This window comes from Emericellopsis cladophorae (genome assembly GCF_022114955.1).
Source record: "Emericellopsis cladophorae strain MUM 19.33 chromosome Unknown NODE_139_length_16139_cov_142_392728, whole genome shotgun sequence".
Lineage (NCBI taxonomy): Eukaryota > Fungi > Ascomycota > Sordariomycetes > Hypocreales > Bionectriaceae > Emericellopsis > Emericellopsis cladophorae.
Window position 1 is genome coordinate 842 of NW_026251064.1, and position 15,298 is coordinate 16,139.

The 15,298-nt window shown below is 54.2% G+C and overlaps 4 protein-coding genes across 4 annotated transcripts; 2 read left to right on the forward strand and 2 right to left on the reverse strand.

Moving 5' to 3' along the window:
• Positions 1 to 4,572: 4,572 nt before the first annotated feature.
• Positions 4,573 to 8,553, reverse strand: J7T54_002879 (uncharacterized protein; the record flags this gene model as incomplete). The annotated part of the gene is made up of 2 exons (XM_051510616.1): positions 4,573 to 5,754; positions 5,881 to 8,553. 2 exons carry the CDS (start codon positions 8,551 to 8,553, stop codon positions 4,573 to 4,575), a joined length of 3,855 nt encoding a protein of 1,284 aa, XP_051358498.1.
• A 353-nt stretch (positions 8,554 to 8,906) lies between these two features.
• Positions 8,907 to 9,964, forward strand: J7T54_002880 (uncharacterized protein; the record flags this gene model as incomplete). The annotated part of the gene is made up of 3 exons (XM_051510617.1): positions 8,907 to 9,043; positions 9,117 to 9,299; positions 9,358 to 9,964. The coding sequence occupies 3 exons, from the start codon at positions 8,907 to 8,909 to the stop codon at positions 9,962 to 9,964; spliced, it is 927 nt and encodes a 308-aa protein (XP_051358499.1).
• A 633-nt stretch (positions 9,965 to 10,597) lies between these two features.
• On the forward strand, positions 10,598 to 12,506 carry J7T54_002881 (uncharacterized protein; the record flags this gene model as incomplete). Its single annotated transcript, XM_051510618.1, has 2 exons — positions 10,598 to 10,836; positions 10,895 to 12,506. The coding sequence occupies 2 exons, from the start codon at positions 10,598 to 10,600 to the stop codon at positions 12,504 to 12,506; spliced, it is 1,851 nt and encodes a 616-aa protein (XP_051358500.1).
• Positions 12,507 to 12,796: 290 nt separating this feature from the next.
• J7T54_002882 (uncharacterized protein) lies at positions 12,797 to 13,675 on the reverse strand (the record flags this gene model as incomplete). Its single annotated transcript, XM_051510620.1, has 1 exon — positions 12,797 to 13,675. One exon carries the CDS (start codon positions 13,673 to 13,675, stop codon positions 12,797 to 12,799), a length of 879 nt encoding a protein of 292 aa, XP_051358501.1.
• Positions 13,676 to 15,298: the final 1,623 nt, after the last annotated feature.

Sequence of the window (15,298 nt, forward strand, 5' to 3'; positions counted from 1 at the left end):
ACCAATGTGATGGGATGCCACAGTCCGTGGCCGGAAGCCCAAACTTCAAGCCAGGGCAAAGCTGCTTAGCCAATGAAATCAAATTGTGTGGGAGCCCATAGGTGCACCCGTACGGGTGCATGTAAGGCTTACGTAACGGTGCACCCGGGCGGGTGCAAATAAGTGTCACGTGATGCGCCTCATGCAGCGCGTGTAAGCTATAAAAGCCTCGCCTCCGTGTAAATCGGCTACGCTACGAGGCTAGATAGCTACTTAGTCCCATAATAACATCAACTGCCTTATAGTCTTTTACTTATATATACACTCGACTATATTCTTTAGGTGCCTCTATATAATGCCTGTTGCTCTTCGCTATCTCTCTCAGCTACCTCCTAGACATCCTTTATACCTCGTCTACGTGAAAACCGCCCAGTAGCTATCTCTTCTGCTATCTAAGCTTCAACCTGCGCTTTAACCCGGGCTTCCTCTGCTATAGTCTAATCTAGATATGCCATCTGTTCCTCTTTAGTCTAGTCCCGGATAGGTCTCTTCTCTGTGTATCGTGTGCCTATTTGCTTATAATCTAAACACTAGTTATAGTCCTTCTTGCTATATCGCTGAGGTAGTCCTATTGTATTTCGATATTGCTGGTTTGTCTTTAAATCACCTCGAGGTAGCGTCTTGTACCAAGCCTCTCGCGCTGTAATATATCGTTAATATATAGCACAAGGGTGATAGTGCGGTACCTCCGGCTCTAGCTCTGGCCTCGGCGCTGGTGATGAGGATAGTAAAACGACACTCGGTGAGAGTGGCTGTAGCTGCGCAGCTAGGAGCGAATCTGGCGGCATTACTGGCTGTATAGTTGAACCTATTGCCGGCGCCGGCGCCGGCGATATAAGTGGATTATGATCCAGTGCCACCGCTGGTACTGAGGGTAGTTCTAGCGCTAGTGTTAACACTGATATTAGTTCCGGCGGCCGAGCTGAAGCTAAAGCTGAAGTCTCTTAAGATAGCGTTGCGGTTGATAATGGTATGAGATCCGTATATCGTAACGTACACGCCTTTGAGCTTCTTATGTGGCCTTGCTGATTGTATCTTATGTATATTGGCTTTACTTTGGTCCTTTTTTTTGTTTATGACGCTTGCTTAATAGCCTTAAATACGTAGGGTTTACGCCGAGTGCTTGTTCTTGGTAATGTTGAGCTAGCTATAACCCGGTCGAATAGCCGGCGTGGCTCTATTAGTAAGTGAGGAGATCCCTCGCGATGAAGGTACTAATGCGTATAGAAGTGCCGTAATCGAAGAGGTATCTCCTGTTAACGAAGAGTTTGGAGCGTATGAGCGTATGGAAGACCGTTCGATAACTTAAATACTCCTATATAACTAGGGAGAATATTATTAAGGGATCGTTTCCGTTACTCTTCGACTCTACGTAGCGCTTCGTGAGATACCTATCTACGTATATTAGCGTATAGCGGCTTAGTTAGCTCAAGAGGCGTGCGTATCCTCTGTTTAGCCTGATTCGCGTGTAGCTCGGCGATCTGATTGAGTAACGCACGCTTAATAGACCTCTAGGCCTCGAAGAGGTCTAATTAACTGGTCTTTAGATGTTGCTTGATAAGCTCGTGGATACCCTTACTCCGGGAGGTGACAATATTGCCGAAGTAAGGGTATCTATTAACCTAAGCTTTCATAAGCCTCTCTTTATAGAGATTAAGCCAGGTCTCTATAATATAACTAACCTCTCTAAGATAGACTAGGACGTAGCGCTATTTAAGCTTATTAAGATTATCTTTAAATATATCCTTAGTACTTGAAGCTATAATCTAATGCTAATGCTAATAGAACTCTTGCTACTTCTTAAGGCCTTAAGCTTGAGGCTGATCGTTATCGCCACGGGTGAAGCTTGCGAGGTAGTAACGAGTAATAGCCTTATTTGTATGCCAGAGGTATAAAAGAGATGCCGCTTGTGGGAAGTATTGCGATACTGTATTTATACAGGCAAGGTAACGATCTATAAGTATAATAGATAGAAGTCTCGCGCCATAGCTCTCGTATATTTACCGTAGCCGATCAAGTGCCTAAGTATAGTCGACTTTATCCTCGCCACTAAGGAAGGCGAAGGCGATATAGAAAGATCGCTAATAAGCGTTAACCCTAACTATATCGAGAAGGGGTATCTTGTACTTGTTTGTCTTATATGTGCAGTCTAATATAAGTAAGTCCGGATAGGATTTAAGGTATTCTAGGGACTTAGGATGGGCGAATAAGACAGAGGTAACTCGGTTATCCTCGTCTAGCCGCATTCGGTTCCAAAAGCCCTTATTTTCGAGCTCGTTCGTAAGAGCATATATATTACTTTAGCCTTTTAAGAGGTCTCGCTTACCTTATGCAATATAGTTATAGATGTCTTACTGAGTTACAATTGTATCTAAGTGGTTACGAAGGTATGACCTGATCTCTTTTGGCGCGACTCCAGTATTTGATAGGTCTTGAACAGTTGACCTATCTGCCTGTGAGAGTTAACGATGAATAGGATATGTAGACCTATTATAACTTGGTTCGTGGTTGTGGATAGCGAATTAGGGGTCTAGGCGATGCGCAAGAGTCCAGGTAATTCGATTTATATCTCCTATTCTAATGACGGAGAACTGGCAGCTAGTACGTCGTGAAGTTATAAGCCGTTGTCGTATAGTTAAAGGATCAGGGGTGCGACCTGCGCCGCGATCGTATATAAAGATAACTCGTTATCTGCCGCTGTTTGTCTTTCTTGACCTTCTTGTAATAAAGGCATAGCCTCGTTACGATGCCTAAGTATTGATCGCTGTATGTAGCTCCTGTCGTGAGTTATAGCTGTCTTCTGGAGGAAGATAGTTATCCGGAAATTGCGGCGTATGTTCGTTCATCCTAAGATAACGACAAAACGTGTAGTAACTAAGCGGAAGAGGATATCATGGATCGATTCATGAGTATCTAATATCTATAGATGAGCGACTACACCGCTTATTAGCACGGACAGGGGGACCTGGCAAGGCTGATATAATAGGAATCTTATTTGCACCCGCCCGGGTGCATCGTTACGTAAGCCTTACATGCACCCGTACGGGTGCACCTATGGGCTCCCAAATTGTGTGGCGGTCTAAGACGTGCCACATATATGTGGTCAATAGCAAGCAAGGCAGGAGTGGATGGCCACACAACTGTGGTCAGAAGGGACGTCCAGGGTGCCACATGCCTGTGGTCAGCAAGAACGCTGTCACCAAAAGCGGAAATACGTGGCGGGGAAGAAAGGGATTTTTGAATGTCAGGTGGCGCTAATGCTGATCCAAGGCAATGTACGAAGTTCGCCGTGATGCTCATCGTTTCCCCCCTTCTACTACAAGTCACCTTTGCGCGGACTCCCTGAAATCCAGCTCTCATGCCTCAGAGACGAACGACAATGCACAATGCAGGCCGCATGTCGTGACCAGGTCCTATAGTAGCTATTCGTCAATAATGCACCCTAATGAGTCTTGAAACGTTCAGTTCAAGCTCTAACGTACCGCATAGTGCCTGTCTCATGCTTCCGCGCGGGGTCCAGCACCACAAGTTGGGCATGACGTTCCCACGAGACCTTATCAGGAAAATCCAGGCTCAAGCTTCCGCTAGGGTATCGTATCTGCGGATATCACAATTCAAGATGCGTGTGCAGTCTGTGAATTGTCACTCTTGAAAATCAATGCTGAGTTTAGTATGATTGCGTCTAGCGACGACTCTTACCTCCTTGGGGTGCTGGCTAGGAACCTTAGAATGCCTTCGAAGAAAACACACCACTAACTAGCCCTTGTCCGCTCGTTGGTCAAATTCGCCACTCGAGGAGAGCGGAGGCGGATAAGTGATAGCAAAGAGCTAGAAATAGACTGATACTATAGCTTAAGGGCTTCGGCGAGAGAGATATAATTTTAAGACGGGTTATATAGTTAGCTAATAATTATTCTTTTGGTCTAGACCGCCTGGCATAATAGATCCTTATGTGTGTTTATTATTATACTCCACGATTTCTGCTATATAGTGTTCGTTAGTTTTCGGGAGCGCCCTTGTGACTAAGTACGTCTAGATACTTCCGAAATATTGGTTGGCTAAGTGCTGCAAGTAGTACTAATAAATGATTGCGCCTTTTCGGCACGTTAACCGTTGATCAGGCTTTTTGATGCCCCGCCTAATGGAATCGCCCATTGTATCGATCGCCTCCAGGACGCACAGCGTGGCTGGTGTGCATGTTGCTCATGCAAAACGCCACATCACGGTTCCGGAAGATGTGCTACGCATGTCAGTTGGCGGACGTGTCGTCTTCATCTCACATTGTGCAGTCGCTGGGATATCTAGTCAATGTAAGACCGAGATTATCTAGGGTCTCGTCATAGGAAGGAGTAATTTCCCGCTGCTGGTAATTCGCTGGCGTAACTTTCGATTGGAATTCATCATCCAGACTACCAAGGGGAGCAACGTCGGAATGCAGCCCCGTCTCCTATCTAGTAAAAGTTAGCCATCATACTTTATTGTTCCAAGACTACCCCTAAAATCGCCATCTATTCACGAGAATGAAAGACAGTTTTAGTTGCGACGGCTGCCTCCCGGGGGCGTCAACCTAACCTTCTCACAATCTCTGTCGCCCGCTTCACGACCATTGAGAAATATAATGGACTCTGGCGACGCCGACTGCACATTGAGTCTTTGGCCAGCGTAGCCAACAATAGTGAACGGGGCCCAATAGAAAGGATGGCTGAGATCCTCATCATACAGATCTTCGATGGCGTCGTCGAGGAGACCCCTCGCGTCCGGTATCTTAAACGCCTCGGCGGCCTTTTGGTCGATCGACTCACGCACTTCCCGGAGCAGGTCACCGAATATGGCGGTATTCGCTCGGTATAGCGTCTCCTGCGCCCTACGCCAGCACTCTGCGACACTGACGACGTCACCATTCGACCAGAGCTGCTTGTGGAAGACGTAGATGAGCACCATGGTTGCCAGGTCGTCTACCCACCACAGTGCGCCAATGTATGCACTGGCGCCGGACTGCAACACGGCGTGCGAGAAGCCGGTCACGTCGTTGCCAGATGTGGTGCGACCGAGCCCGGAAACGCAGGCGGCGAAGACGATGAGCGAGGCCTTGGATTGCAGCCGGAGGAGATCTACGACTTTGAACTCTTCCTGCAGCGCTAGAGACGACTGCCACGGCGCGTCCAGGCACACCTTGCCGTGGGTGCTGATATGCACAATCTGCGACTCCTGGAACTGAGAGCGGAACGCCTCACTGGATACGCTTTGGGGATTTTGCGCTTCCGTCTCGTATCTGCTGGCGAGCGACAGGGCGCCTATTCCCACCATGAGAGCCATGTCCCCTCGCGTCCCGTCGCGATGCGGGTCGGCAATGATGCTAATCTTGTTGCTCGCCTTGGCGCGGTCCTTGGCTGTCTGCGTGAGCGTATGAAGAACAGCGAGACTGGGGGTATCGGACACGGCATGCGTGAGCATCAAAGGCTTCCCGCGCAGCTGGAGGGCGGAAAGCGGGAAACCCTCCAGAGCCGCGGCACGGACAAAGATGACATGGTCCTTGCCTTCCAGTATGTCCGAGCAGGGCACGAGCAGAATGTCCGCAAGCTTCGCCGAGATGGTGGCGAGTTCTTCTGGCGATGACCTCGGCCCCAACGAGCTCCTCAAGCATCGATTGTACGAGAGGGCCAAACGCCGTACGTCAATGTCCCTGGTTTCGCTCTGATGGACAAGATTGATGCCCTTGTGTGTGATGCTAAAGAGAATGAGTCCATGTCGAGAGAGGTGGATATGAATGACAACCTCGCGGGGTTAGAGCTGCCGAAAGACTTCCTCGACAGGAAGGTGGAATCGGTTCATGGCTAACACTTTGGAAATATCGGGCGCGTGGGACTCGAGCGCAGAACGGGCGAGGGCCTCTTCTCGCTTGAACTCATCGACGTCAGCGGATAAGACCCCCTTCTGCGCCTCCAGGAGCTTGCGTAGGGCGTACTCCTTCTCGCACCATTGCTGAAGAAGATCCTTGTCAAGCTCACTAAGATGTCTTTGGGCGACAATGAGATCAAACAGTGCCCTTGCTCGGCCTCGCTCCAGGAATTCAAGTGCTTTCGCCTTCCAGTCTGCGTCTCCTTGAATGGGAGGAATAGCGCCGAGCACCGGTGAAGAGCTTTCATGTTGCTGGGAAAAGTACAAGGCGGTCCGCGCGAGTCCCTCGTATAGCAGGCTCGTGTGGATTGTCGAACGGGCATTCTGACGAGAAGAAGTGTCCGAGAGTCCAATGATCCTTCGCTCCAGAGAATCCAGCGCCGCGCTGTATTCCTGAAATGCACGCATCTGAGACCCGGTGTGTTCGTATATCGCAGCGACCTTGCTTGCAATCTGCCAGTCCAAGATGCCTTGCTTATCGGGTTTGAGTGGGAGGATATGGCGCCGAGCAGCGACCTCTAGAACCTGCTTGCCTCGTTCCCAGTCGGCAGCCAAGTTCACGTACTGCAGGCTGGACTCGAATTGTGTCCACTCAATCTCAGCCGTCCGGTCCTGCTCTAGACCCTCCTGAAAGAACCGAGAATTCCTCCCCGACCATGTGTACTTAGTATACTGCCAGTCGTTCCGTTTGCCGTGTCCCCCGTAGGCGGGCGGGAGTAGGGACTCCAGAATGTCCTTGGCTGCGGCAGCCTCGCCCAAGTGACAGAGGGACACAAATCTCATGAAACATGCGAGGTGTTCCTCTCGGTTTTCAAGCTCACAAAGGAATTCGCGCCAATAGTTCTCTGCCTCTTCAACCTCACACTGATCCAAGGCTCTGTCGTAGCACTGCTGGACCTGAGCGTACCTTGCTTGAAGTTCGTCCGCTTGTTGGACATTTCGCACGGCGTTCTCGAGGGGGCTTCCCGTGCTGGTGGAGGAGTCCGACAAGACGCTTCTCATCGTGTTGTAGAGGCCCAGATCCGACTCGTACTTGTGGAAGTCGCGGTTCCAGGACTCCAGGCGTTTGTAGTCGGCGTGCAGCGCACCCCGAATGACTTTGCTGGCATGCAAAAGCATTTGAACTTGCAGCTTTCTGCCAAGGTCGCCGAACCCCTCGAACTGCTCGAGAGTCGCCTTCACAAGTGTTTGGGCTGTCGTGCAGCAGATTGCGGCCCTTTCGGAGCTTTGTTCTAGAGCTGTGATCTCTGACAGCACGGCCTGGAGCTCAAGGAACGTCTCGCCGGCACCCCCGAAGCATTCGCGGGCACATTGGCAGCAAATGACAGCCGTCTCGGTGGCAGCCAGGTCCTGATGCAAATATCGGCCGAGGCGTAGCAAGAAGATGCCAGCAAACTGTGCAACGACCATGTTGCCGTGGCTGGCACTGTCCTGTCCGATCCTTCGCGCGGACTGCAGCGCGTTTGGGTGCTTCCAGGATAGGATATCCAGCACCACGCCATGGACTGCGACAATCTGGCTGTTGGTCACATCATCCTGGTAGCAGTGGCGAGCCAGGTCGAGATGGCGCCGAGCTTCCTCAAGGATTTGGTTGCCCGATGGCGGCCGGCCTCGCTCTCCATCGTGAAGCCCCTTCCACTCGGCAATGCAAGCCAGTCGGAGATGAACAAGTCCATGGCCGCGGGTCGAACCGGCATACTCCATCTCTTTCATGGCACTGCAATAAAGCTGGACGGCGTCCTCGTTCGACGAAAGGCGGAAAGAGGCTTCGACCGGATCCCAATCCGGAACGTCCCAGCCGGACAACATCCCGTCGAGGATGAAGTTCAGCGCAATAGGATTTGTGAACGGCGGGGAAAGCAATGCGTCTGCACGCCGGATATAGGACAGTGCGATCCCGACACGATCGTGGGTCTCTCGGCATTTGGCCAGGAGACTGTCGGCAGCGGCTCTTGCGTCTTCTCGCCCACACGCGTGATGCCCAAAGTAGCATTCGAGAGCGAGATTATGACAATGCCTCTCGAGGTCGTAGAGGCCGGCCCTCCCAGCACGAGTGGCCGAGACTCGGAGGCTGTCGAAAGAACAGCTTTTCGCGATCTCTCTTGACCGCATAGCGAGAGCAGTATCGGGGTAAAATGGGTGGTTCATGCGTCCAAGTTTGGGCCAGAAACACCCGATTTGCCAGAATGCTTCCAGAATGTCACACTCCAAGGTTTGGAGTGGCGACAACTCTACGCCCTGTCGAGAGGACTGCATGTCTTGCGTCGCTGCCGCGATCCCCAGACGAGTTTCATTGATAATGGCTGTAAAAGAGCCCATCTCCTCTCGAAACCGTAGCGCTGGCGGGTGTCGGGCCATCTGTTTGCAGAAGAAGACGTAATGGCTAACGCGCGCGCGAAAGACCTCAGAGCATCCCAGAGTGCGCAATTTTTGAAAGCAGTCGTCGGAGGCCTTGAAGTTGCCCTTCATCGCAGCGAAGACTGCTCTTAAGAGGAGGTGGTCGTTGGAATTCGCGTCCATATCCGAAATCTTCTGTTCAATGTCATCGAAGCTCCTGCGGTACTCCTCTGGGCATAGACAGCCGCCAAACACGTCGAGAATACGATCGAACTCCATCGTCAGGGTGAATTACGACTTTCTCTAGATCAAGAGGAGACAGGAATCGTCGGAAGAAGGTGGGCGACAAGTCGACTACATGCTGCAACCTGCATGGCGGTCTTTGCTGACGAATATCACTGAGGTGATGGAGCGTCAAAGACATGGTGGCTTGCATGAAGCATGCAGAACGGCAGAGAAGGGCTTGATATCTGTCAGCTGACTGTCATGGCCCCTTCACATATGAATAGCGTACGCTTGACGCGGGTGCTTCTATCACAAAAGTCAGCCTTCATCAACAGATAGAAAAAGCAGAGGCTTCTCGTTGCTCATTTTCTTTTCCAATCCTCAAGCCTCACAAGAGAGCGGCGACCATGGGTTTTGAGGAGCAACCAACCTTCTACCTCTATAGCATCGGCCACCCCCCCGATCAGCTGTCGCTAGGACATCTTGTGCTTAAGGACTACGCCAATCCTCTTCTGGCACGGAACATCCGCGCCCCTGAGATTACGTATGTCAGCTTCCCACGCTCTCGAACCGCCACACAGTACGTACTGCAGCCACTGAACTCGTGCCGCATTTAGTGAGGACCAAATCCGTGAATGGACCGACATCACACCGGCCAACTGCGCCTTCGAGACAGCCAGCGAGGACAATTTTGTCGTCGGCCTACAGGTGCCTGTGGCTGGAGAGGTGAGCGTGCGGTTCAGTGGGACGACAAATAAGGTCGTTACGGCACGAGTGGGCCGGCGCGTGATGCTCAAGGAGTGCGTCTCCAGTTCCGAACTTGATTTCCATCGAGCAGTGCTAATGGCCAGTCACCAGCTCCACGAGATTCTTCAAGGACGTCGTGGCCAAGAATCAAGACGTGCGCGCCAAACTGGCAGTGTGGTGCACCGTGGCGAGCAGCCGGTACGTGCTGCACAAAGCGCTACTCGGTCTCCGGAGGCCGCAGATCTGGCTCCTCACGGGTTTCTACGAGTTCGAGGGGGCGTCGCTGTCGCAGCTCCACCACCGGGAGCCCGGAGTGGAGCTGGGTATCGGCGCCGAGCTGGTGACGGCGCTCTCGGGGGTCCCGGTGGGGGGCTCAGTCGGGATGGGCGGTTCGCGATTGCTGAGGCGACAGGTTGAGATGCCAGAGGCAAGGATTTGGGCAGCGCAATGGCAGAGGTTGGATGCCGAATGGATCCGGCAGTCGGCAAGTCAGGATTCCGTTGCGTTGACCCAGGTCCAGCTCCTTCCCGACACGACGTACAGTAAAGGTGTTATGCTCGGTTCGTCGGAGCACGAGTCGGGGAGAATTGTCGCCGCAGGCTTCAGCTTGGGCGACCTGGGTACATGTAGCAGGGACGATATCATCGAGGAAGATGAGAAGTACGCCGAAGCGTTCGCAGTAGCGGAGCGGCGGCTCACAAGGCAGCGGGCCTCCTAGATGTTTGATACAACACTTTCATTGACCTTGTCGAGTTCTCCCCCTCGAGTGTGGCAAAAATGTCCTCTGCACGGGTCAGCGTGGCTGTCGGTGTCTGACGGACGCCTGAACGTTGTTCAGAACTGTGGCACGATAATTGTTCATGTCCCTCGCCTGGATGGTGCCAGCTCCATCCAACGGTCCCAGGAGATACACCCCGTCGACTCCCGCTCTGGCCATGTACGCAAGAGCCTGGTCAAGACTCAAGACTGCATCAGACGCGATTGACGATCAACGGTTGATCTCTGCCGCCAAGCCGACTAGGCTGTGATGCCAGAGCGCTAACGCGGGAATTCGTGGGTGCCTGTCGTTCTCGACTCTCCAACGCAGCAATAGTCGCTCCACATGACCACAATCGCGCCGTCTGCGGCCGTCCAATTCGCGATGAGGCTCACCCGGGCCTTGGCGTGGCGGCCACGATTCAGCTGCGGACTTGGAGTCTCAGCCGCAGTGTCCAGACTCTACGGCGCGGGAAGGACTGGAGCTTAATAAATTATCCAATCTCCCACTCGTGACTTGACCTGGGGACGTCAACACCACGACTCTCCGATTGCATTTGATCCACGAGTGACACCGCAAAGGCCCCAACCCACAATGGCCATGATGCAGCAGGTGGACGCGGCCGACGCACGGCCAGTGTCCACGAGGAAGCGCGACTGGACGAGCCCAGGTCGCCTCCGCCTCCGACTGCTCCTCTTCTGCCTCTACGCCGCCGTCTACTGGGCCATTGTCGCGGCCGTTCTGGCGTACCTCCACGTCCACCCCCTCCTTGTCGAAGGCTTCAACCAGCACATTGTGTCCGCCCCGAGCGCCTTCACCGTTGGCGCCCTCAAGTTCGTCATCACCGTCCTGTCCTCGGTCCTGACGCTGGGGCTGGCGGACACCGCCAAGGGCGTCCTCGAGATGGACCTCGCTCGCCCTTCGCCTCCAGGCCGGCCTGCCGGCAGGCAAGCTCAACCGCAGCTGGTCGGCCCTCACCGGCTCGCTGCTCGGCCTGCCCAACCGGTACACCCCAGTGCTCATCAACGCCGCCGTGGGCGCCGCCATACTGAGCACCCAGTTCGGCGTCTACACCACCGCGTCCTACGACAAGGTCAGCCTCAACGTCACGGGCGCCTATCTCGACCAGCGCACCGTGGACGGCGAAATCCTGCCGTACTACCGAGAGGGTTCGTCATCGTCCCTGTCTGGGTTCTACAACTCAATGGCCGTCTCGAATCTGCGGACGTACTACCCCAAGGTGGACGCCGTCGAGTCGTTTGACAGGCTCGACGTCATCTACAACTCGCTGGCGCGACCCGCCGCCAAGTTCTCGGACGGCAGACGGGGCGGCCTCATCTACCAGCACCGGACGGCCTTTGGCGCGCCCTATGACGTGGCCAGCTACGCCCCCTTCTACGGCGACATAGCTAACGACGACAAGGTGACCACCTACGCCCAGACCTTTGTGGAGGACGCCATCAGCTGCCAGTGGTACACGACCGAGAGTGGCGCCATCTCGAATTTCGAGGCGAGCAGATTCGGCGACAGCGCCACCTTTGAGCTCGACGACCCGGCCCTCGAGGGCTACGGTGGGGGTGCCTCTGCGACATGGACCATTGACGAGCCGGCCAACGCCGCTACCGTTAAGCTTGACTCGGGGCACTTTGCCGTCATCTTTGCGTCCATGGACTGGACAGACTGGCTTGCCCTGGAAAGCAAGGTGTCGGGAACGTTTCCCCGCCTTGACCTATATCCGCTCGTCTCCGGGCGATATCTCGTCAGGAAGGACCCGTTCCGCTTCTCACCCGTGTCGTGGCGTCGCGTCGGCGACGCGGACGTCGCGCTGACCGCCCCCTACGAGGCCGATAACGCGGGGCTCTGTAGCGGCTTGGACGCGGACCCCAACACGCTCCTCCCGCATAATAACGCCACGAGCACCGGTATGATCCTCGCAGAGCACATCGCGGCGCTGCTCGTGCCGCCGGAGCAGAATGGCCAGAGCATGGGCTGGCTGCTCAAGAGCCGGATCACGTCCACACTATACGAGGCGCCCGGGATCGAGGACGTGCTGACCTATGTCGTCCAGGGGCTGCTCTCGGCAGGCATAGTGTCGTTCACGCTCCGGACCGACACCGTGCCCATGGCGGCACAGGTCGACGCCATCTCGTACTACAACAGCTTCGGCGTACAGGGGGACGCGTGGATCCTCGTGCTGCTCACCTTGCCGGCCCTTTCCACCCTTATCGCCCTCGTCTTTTCTATCAAGCTCTTCTTTGGGCGCAGGCCCGCCATGAGGCCCGCCAACCTCTTCGAGGTCACCAAGCTCATCCTGGCGCCGCGGACGAGCCGCTGCGCGCAGAACGCGGGGTCGCCCGACGAGAAGCAGCTGACGATGCGCTGGAGTGTGGACAAGGCGAGCATGGACTGCTGGGCTGGCTCAGACGCCCCCGTGATACAAGTGCGCACAGACCGGTATGCTCCAGTACCGCACACTCCCCATGCAGACGGTTACCAAAAATAGGTACTTGTCCAGAGGCAGCCCGGTCACAATGTGCCCGATTTGTATATCCATGGAGACGATAAAAACAGACGATTGATTAATTACTCGAGCGAGTGAGGACAAGAGCAAAACTAGAAACTAGACTGGTAAGGAGATCGGCGCCTCAAGTGAGACCACGGCAATCCGTGATACGTGTACCAACAACCCTAACAGTGCCACACATCTCCTCTGTGTCAAATGCGTTAATCTCCCCATTCGCTTCTGCACACCCAGATACCGGCTGTCTCCATGACTGCCAAGGCGTGCTTCCCTCACTGGGAACGCCCATGCCCGCACCCGCGTCCATCCCACATCTTGCCGTGGGGGCAGGCGCAGCTCTTGTTGTCTGGGTTGTAGGTCATGGCTCGGTTCTTACACTTGCACTCCTTCTTGTGCTCGTTGTACTCGGCGTCCTTGCCGCAGTCGTATTTGCATTCGTGACCGTTCCACGTCTTACCCTCGGGGCAAGCGCAGCTCTTGGTGGCAGCGTCGAAAACCTGGCTCTTCTTCTTGCACACGCAGGCTTTCTGGCCCTTGTCGTAGTAAGCCTCCTTGCCGCAGTCGTATTTACATTCATGGCCGTTCCAAGTCTTGCCCTCGGGACAGGCGCAGCCCTTGGTGGCAGGGTCGAACACCTGACCCTGCTTCTTACACACGCAGGCTTTCTCGTGCTTGTTGTAGTAAGCTTCCTTACCGCAGTCGTACTGGCACCTATAGCCGTTCCACGTCTTGCCGTCAGGACAGGCGCAGCTCTTGGTGGCAGTGTCGAAGACGTGGCACTTCTTCTTACACACGCAGGCCTTCTGGCCGTTGTCGTAATAAGCTTCCCGACCACATCTGGCTCGGCACTGACGGCCATCCCACTTCAGTCCCTCGGGACAGGCACAGGTGCCCGTCTTGGGGTCAAAGATCTTGCCCTTGTCTTTGCAGACACAGCTATACTTGTCGTCCAGGTAGGTGCCGTGGGGGCAGCATGTTCTGTAGGTGCGCTTGTCCAGGTCCATGTCGGCTGCGCGAGGGTCGATGTCGTGCAGGCCACCATCCAAGTCCCTGGCTTCAATGTCGTGGACGTTGTTGCCATTGGGACTCGGGATTCCGGCAGCAAGGCCACCAAGGGCCAGAAAAGAGAGGAAAACGTTTCCCAGATACATGATGTGGATATGTTGATTTGGCGAAAGTCTCTGAGGTCAGCTGAAGCTTGTTGAGTGCTGGGGTGAATACAGCAAGATATGCTGGGGGCTCCTCGACGTTTAAATAGTCGGAGGAGAGAATGCAGCGCGGTGGCCGCCCATCGACTGTCTGTGTGAGGTATTCGACGGCCTTGGGCATGCTGGACTCCTCGATGCGTGGTAAGGACTCCCCAGAAAGAATCCTCCCCACCCTCTTCTGTTCGGATACGAAATGTTCATGAACCATTGTTTCCTCTAGCACGAGCTGAAAACTATCTAGTGTCGATTCATAGTCAGTGCTGAAGCATCATGGCGTGAACCTTTCCCACCATTGCTTCTTATGGCAGTATGCAAGGCCAGCGGCACCCTCATCGGCGAGGGGACGCTGCCGTGCATGTTCTTCAGCTGCCTCTAGCAGGATGGAATGGGGTGAGCAAGTTGAAGTCGGCATGCATCCAACTGCAGACGGGGCGACGGGATGCCTTCGATAACCTCCAGCCGCGGCCGCGAGACTTCACTGAAGGCGACTGATCCCTCAGCGCTATAGCAGAGATTGTGACACATCACCGCTAGCGCAGCTGCGTCTTGCTGTGCTCTACGACGTTCTGGACAGTGTGCACCACTCACCTCTGCAGACTGCCATTCTGTCGACAGCAGCGGTTCTTCTATCATCCTCTCGCCACAGGCCTCTGCAAGGCACATGCATACTGACTTGCTACTATCGATTTAAGTGACTTTGCAGGCATGGGGGGATTCGACGTCACTGAAACGCGGACTGGAGCACCTGGTCGTCCTGACCGCCGGGAGGGCCCTCGGCCAGAGACATCATGCGCGGCATTCGCTAGGCCTAACTGCATGTATATCAGTGCCAGATGTCTAGTAGGCTATCATTGGTCGTGCCATATTTAACATTAGCCTTTACTCGATGATGCTGAGCCATCGCAACACAGGGAAGGAAACCTCGATCCCCCCCAACTGAGGGCAGTTTTGGCAATCCGAGCTATTGGCACCATGTAGGGCACAAATAAGCCGCCTGTACGTCACGTTTGGTCTAGACACCCGTCGACGAGATCTATAATCCCGGAAGTGGTGTGGCTGTCCCCACGCCCTTGACTGCAAGCAAGGTACATGAGCCTCGCCTACATATATTGATGCGCCTTCTCTTTCCCTCGCACCCTCTCACACCATGTGCTGGCGAAGCGTCGAGGCCGAACACGAACACCTGTGACTGCGTTGCCGTAGGTCTAGTCCTCTCGAGTTGTGATATTGCCCGGGGACGGCCATTATCCGAGGGGCTCGAAAGTCACTGTCTCAGCCCTGAGGCGATTCGATGCGGCAGTACGCGGATCTACTATCTTGGCTACGGTGGGATATTTAATCTTGGCTACTTGGGGGTGCACTCTCCCTCTAGCCCCCGCTACCCCACAAACCTTACTCAGGGTTAGCGTGGCTAAACAAATAGGGTTAGGGAACTATATAGGTAAACAGGTTCGGTTCAAAAAAGACCATATTGCGTACATATATCAAAATAAGATGAAAAGGCACTCAGGTCTTTCCATATGTAGACTGACACCATCCCGGATCGCTTGTCAAGACGCTCCGGAC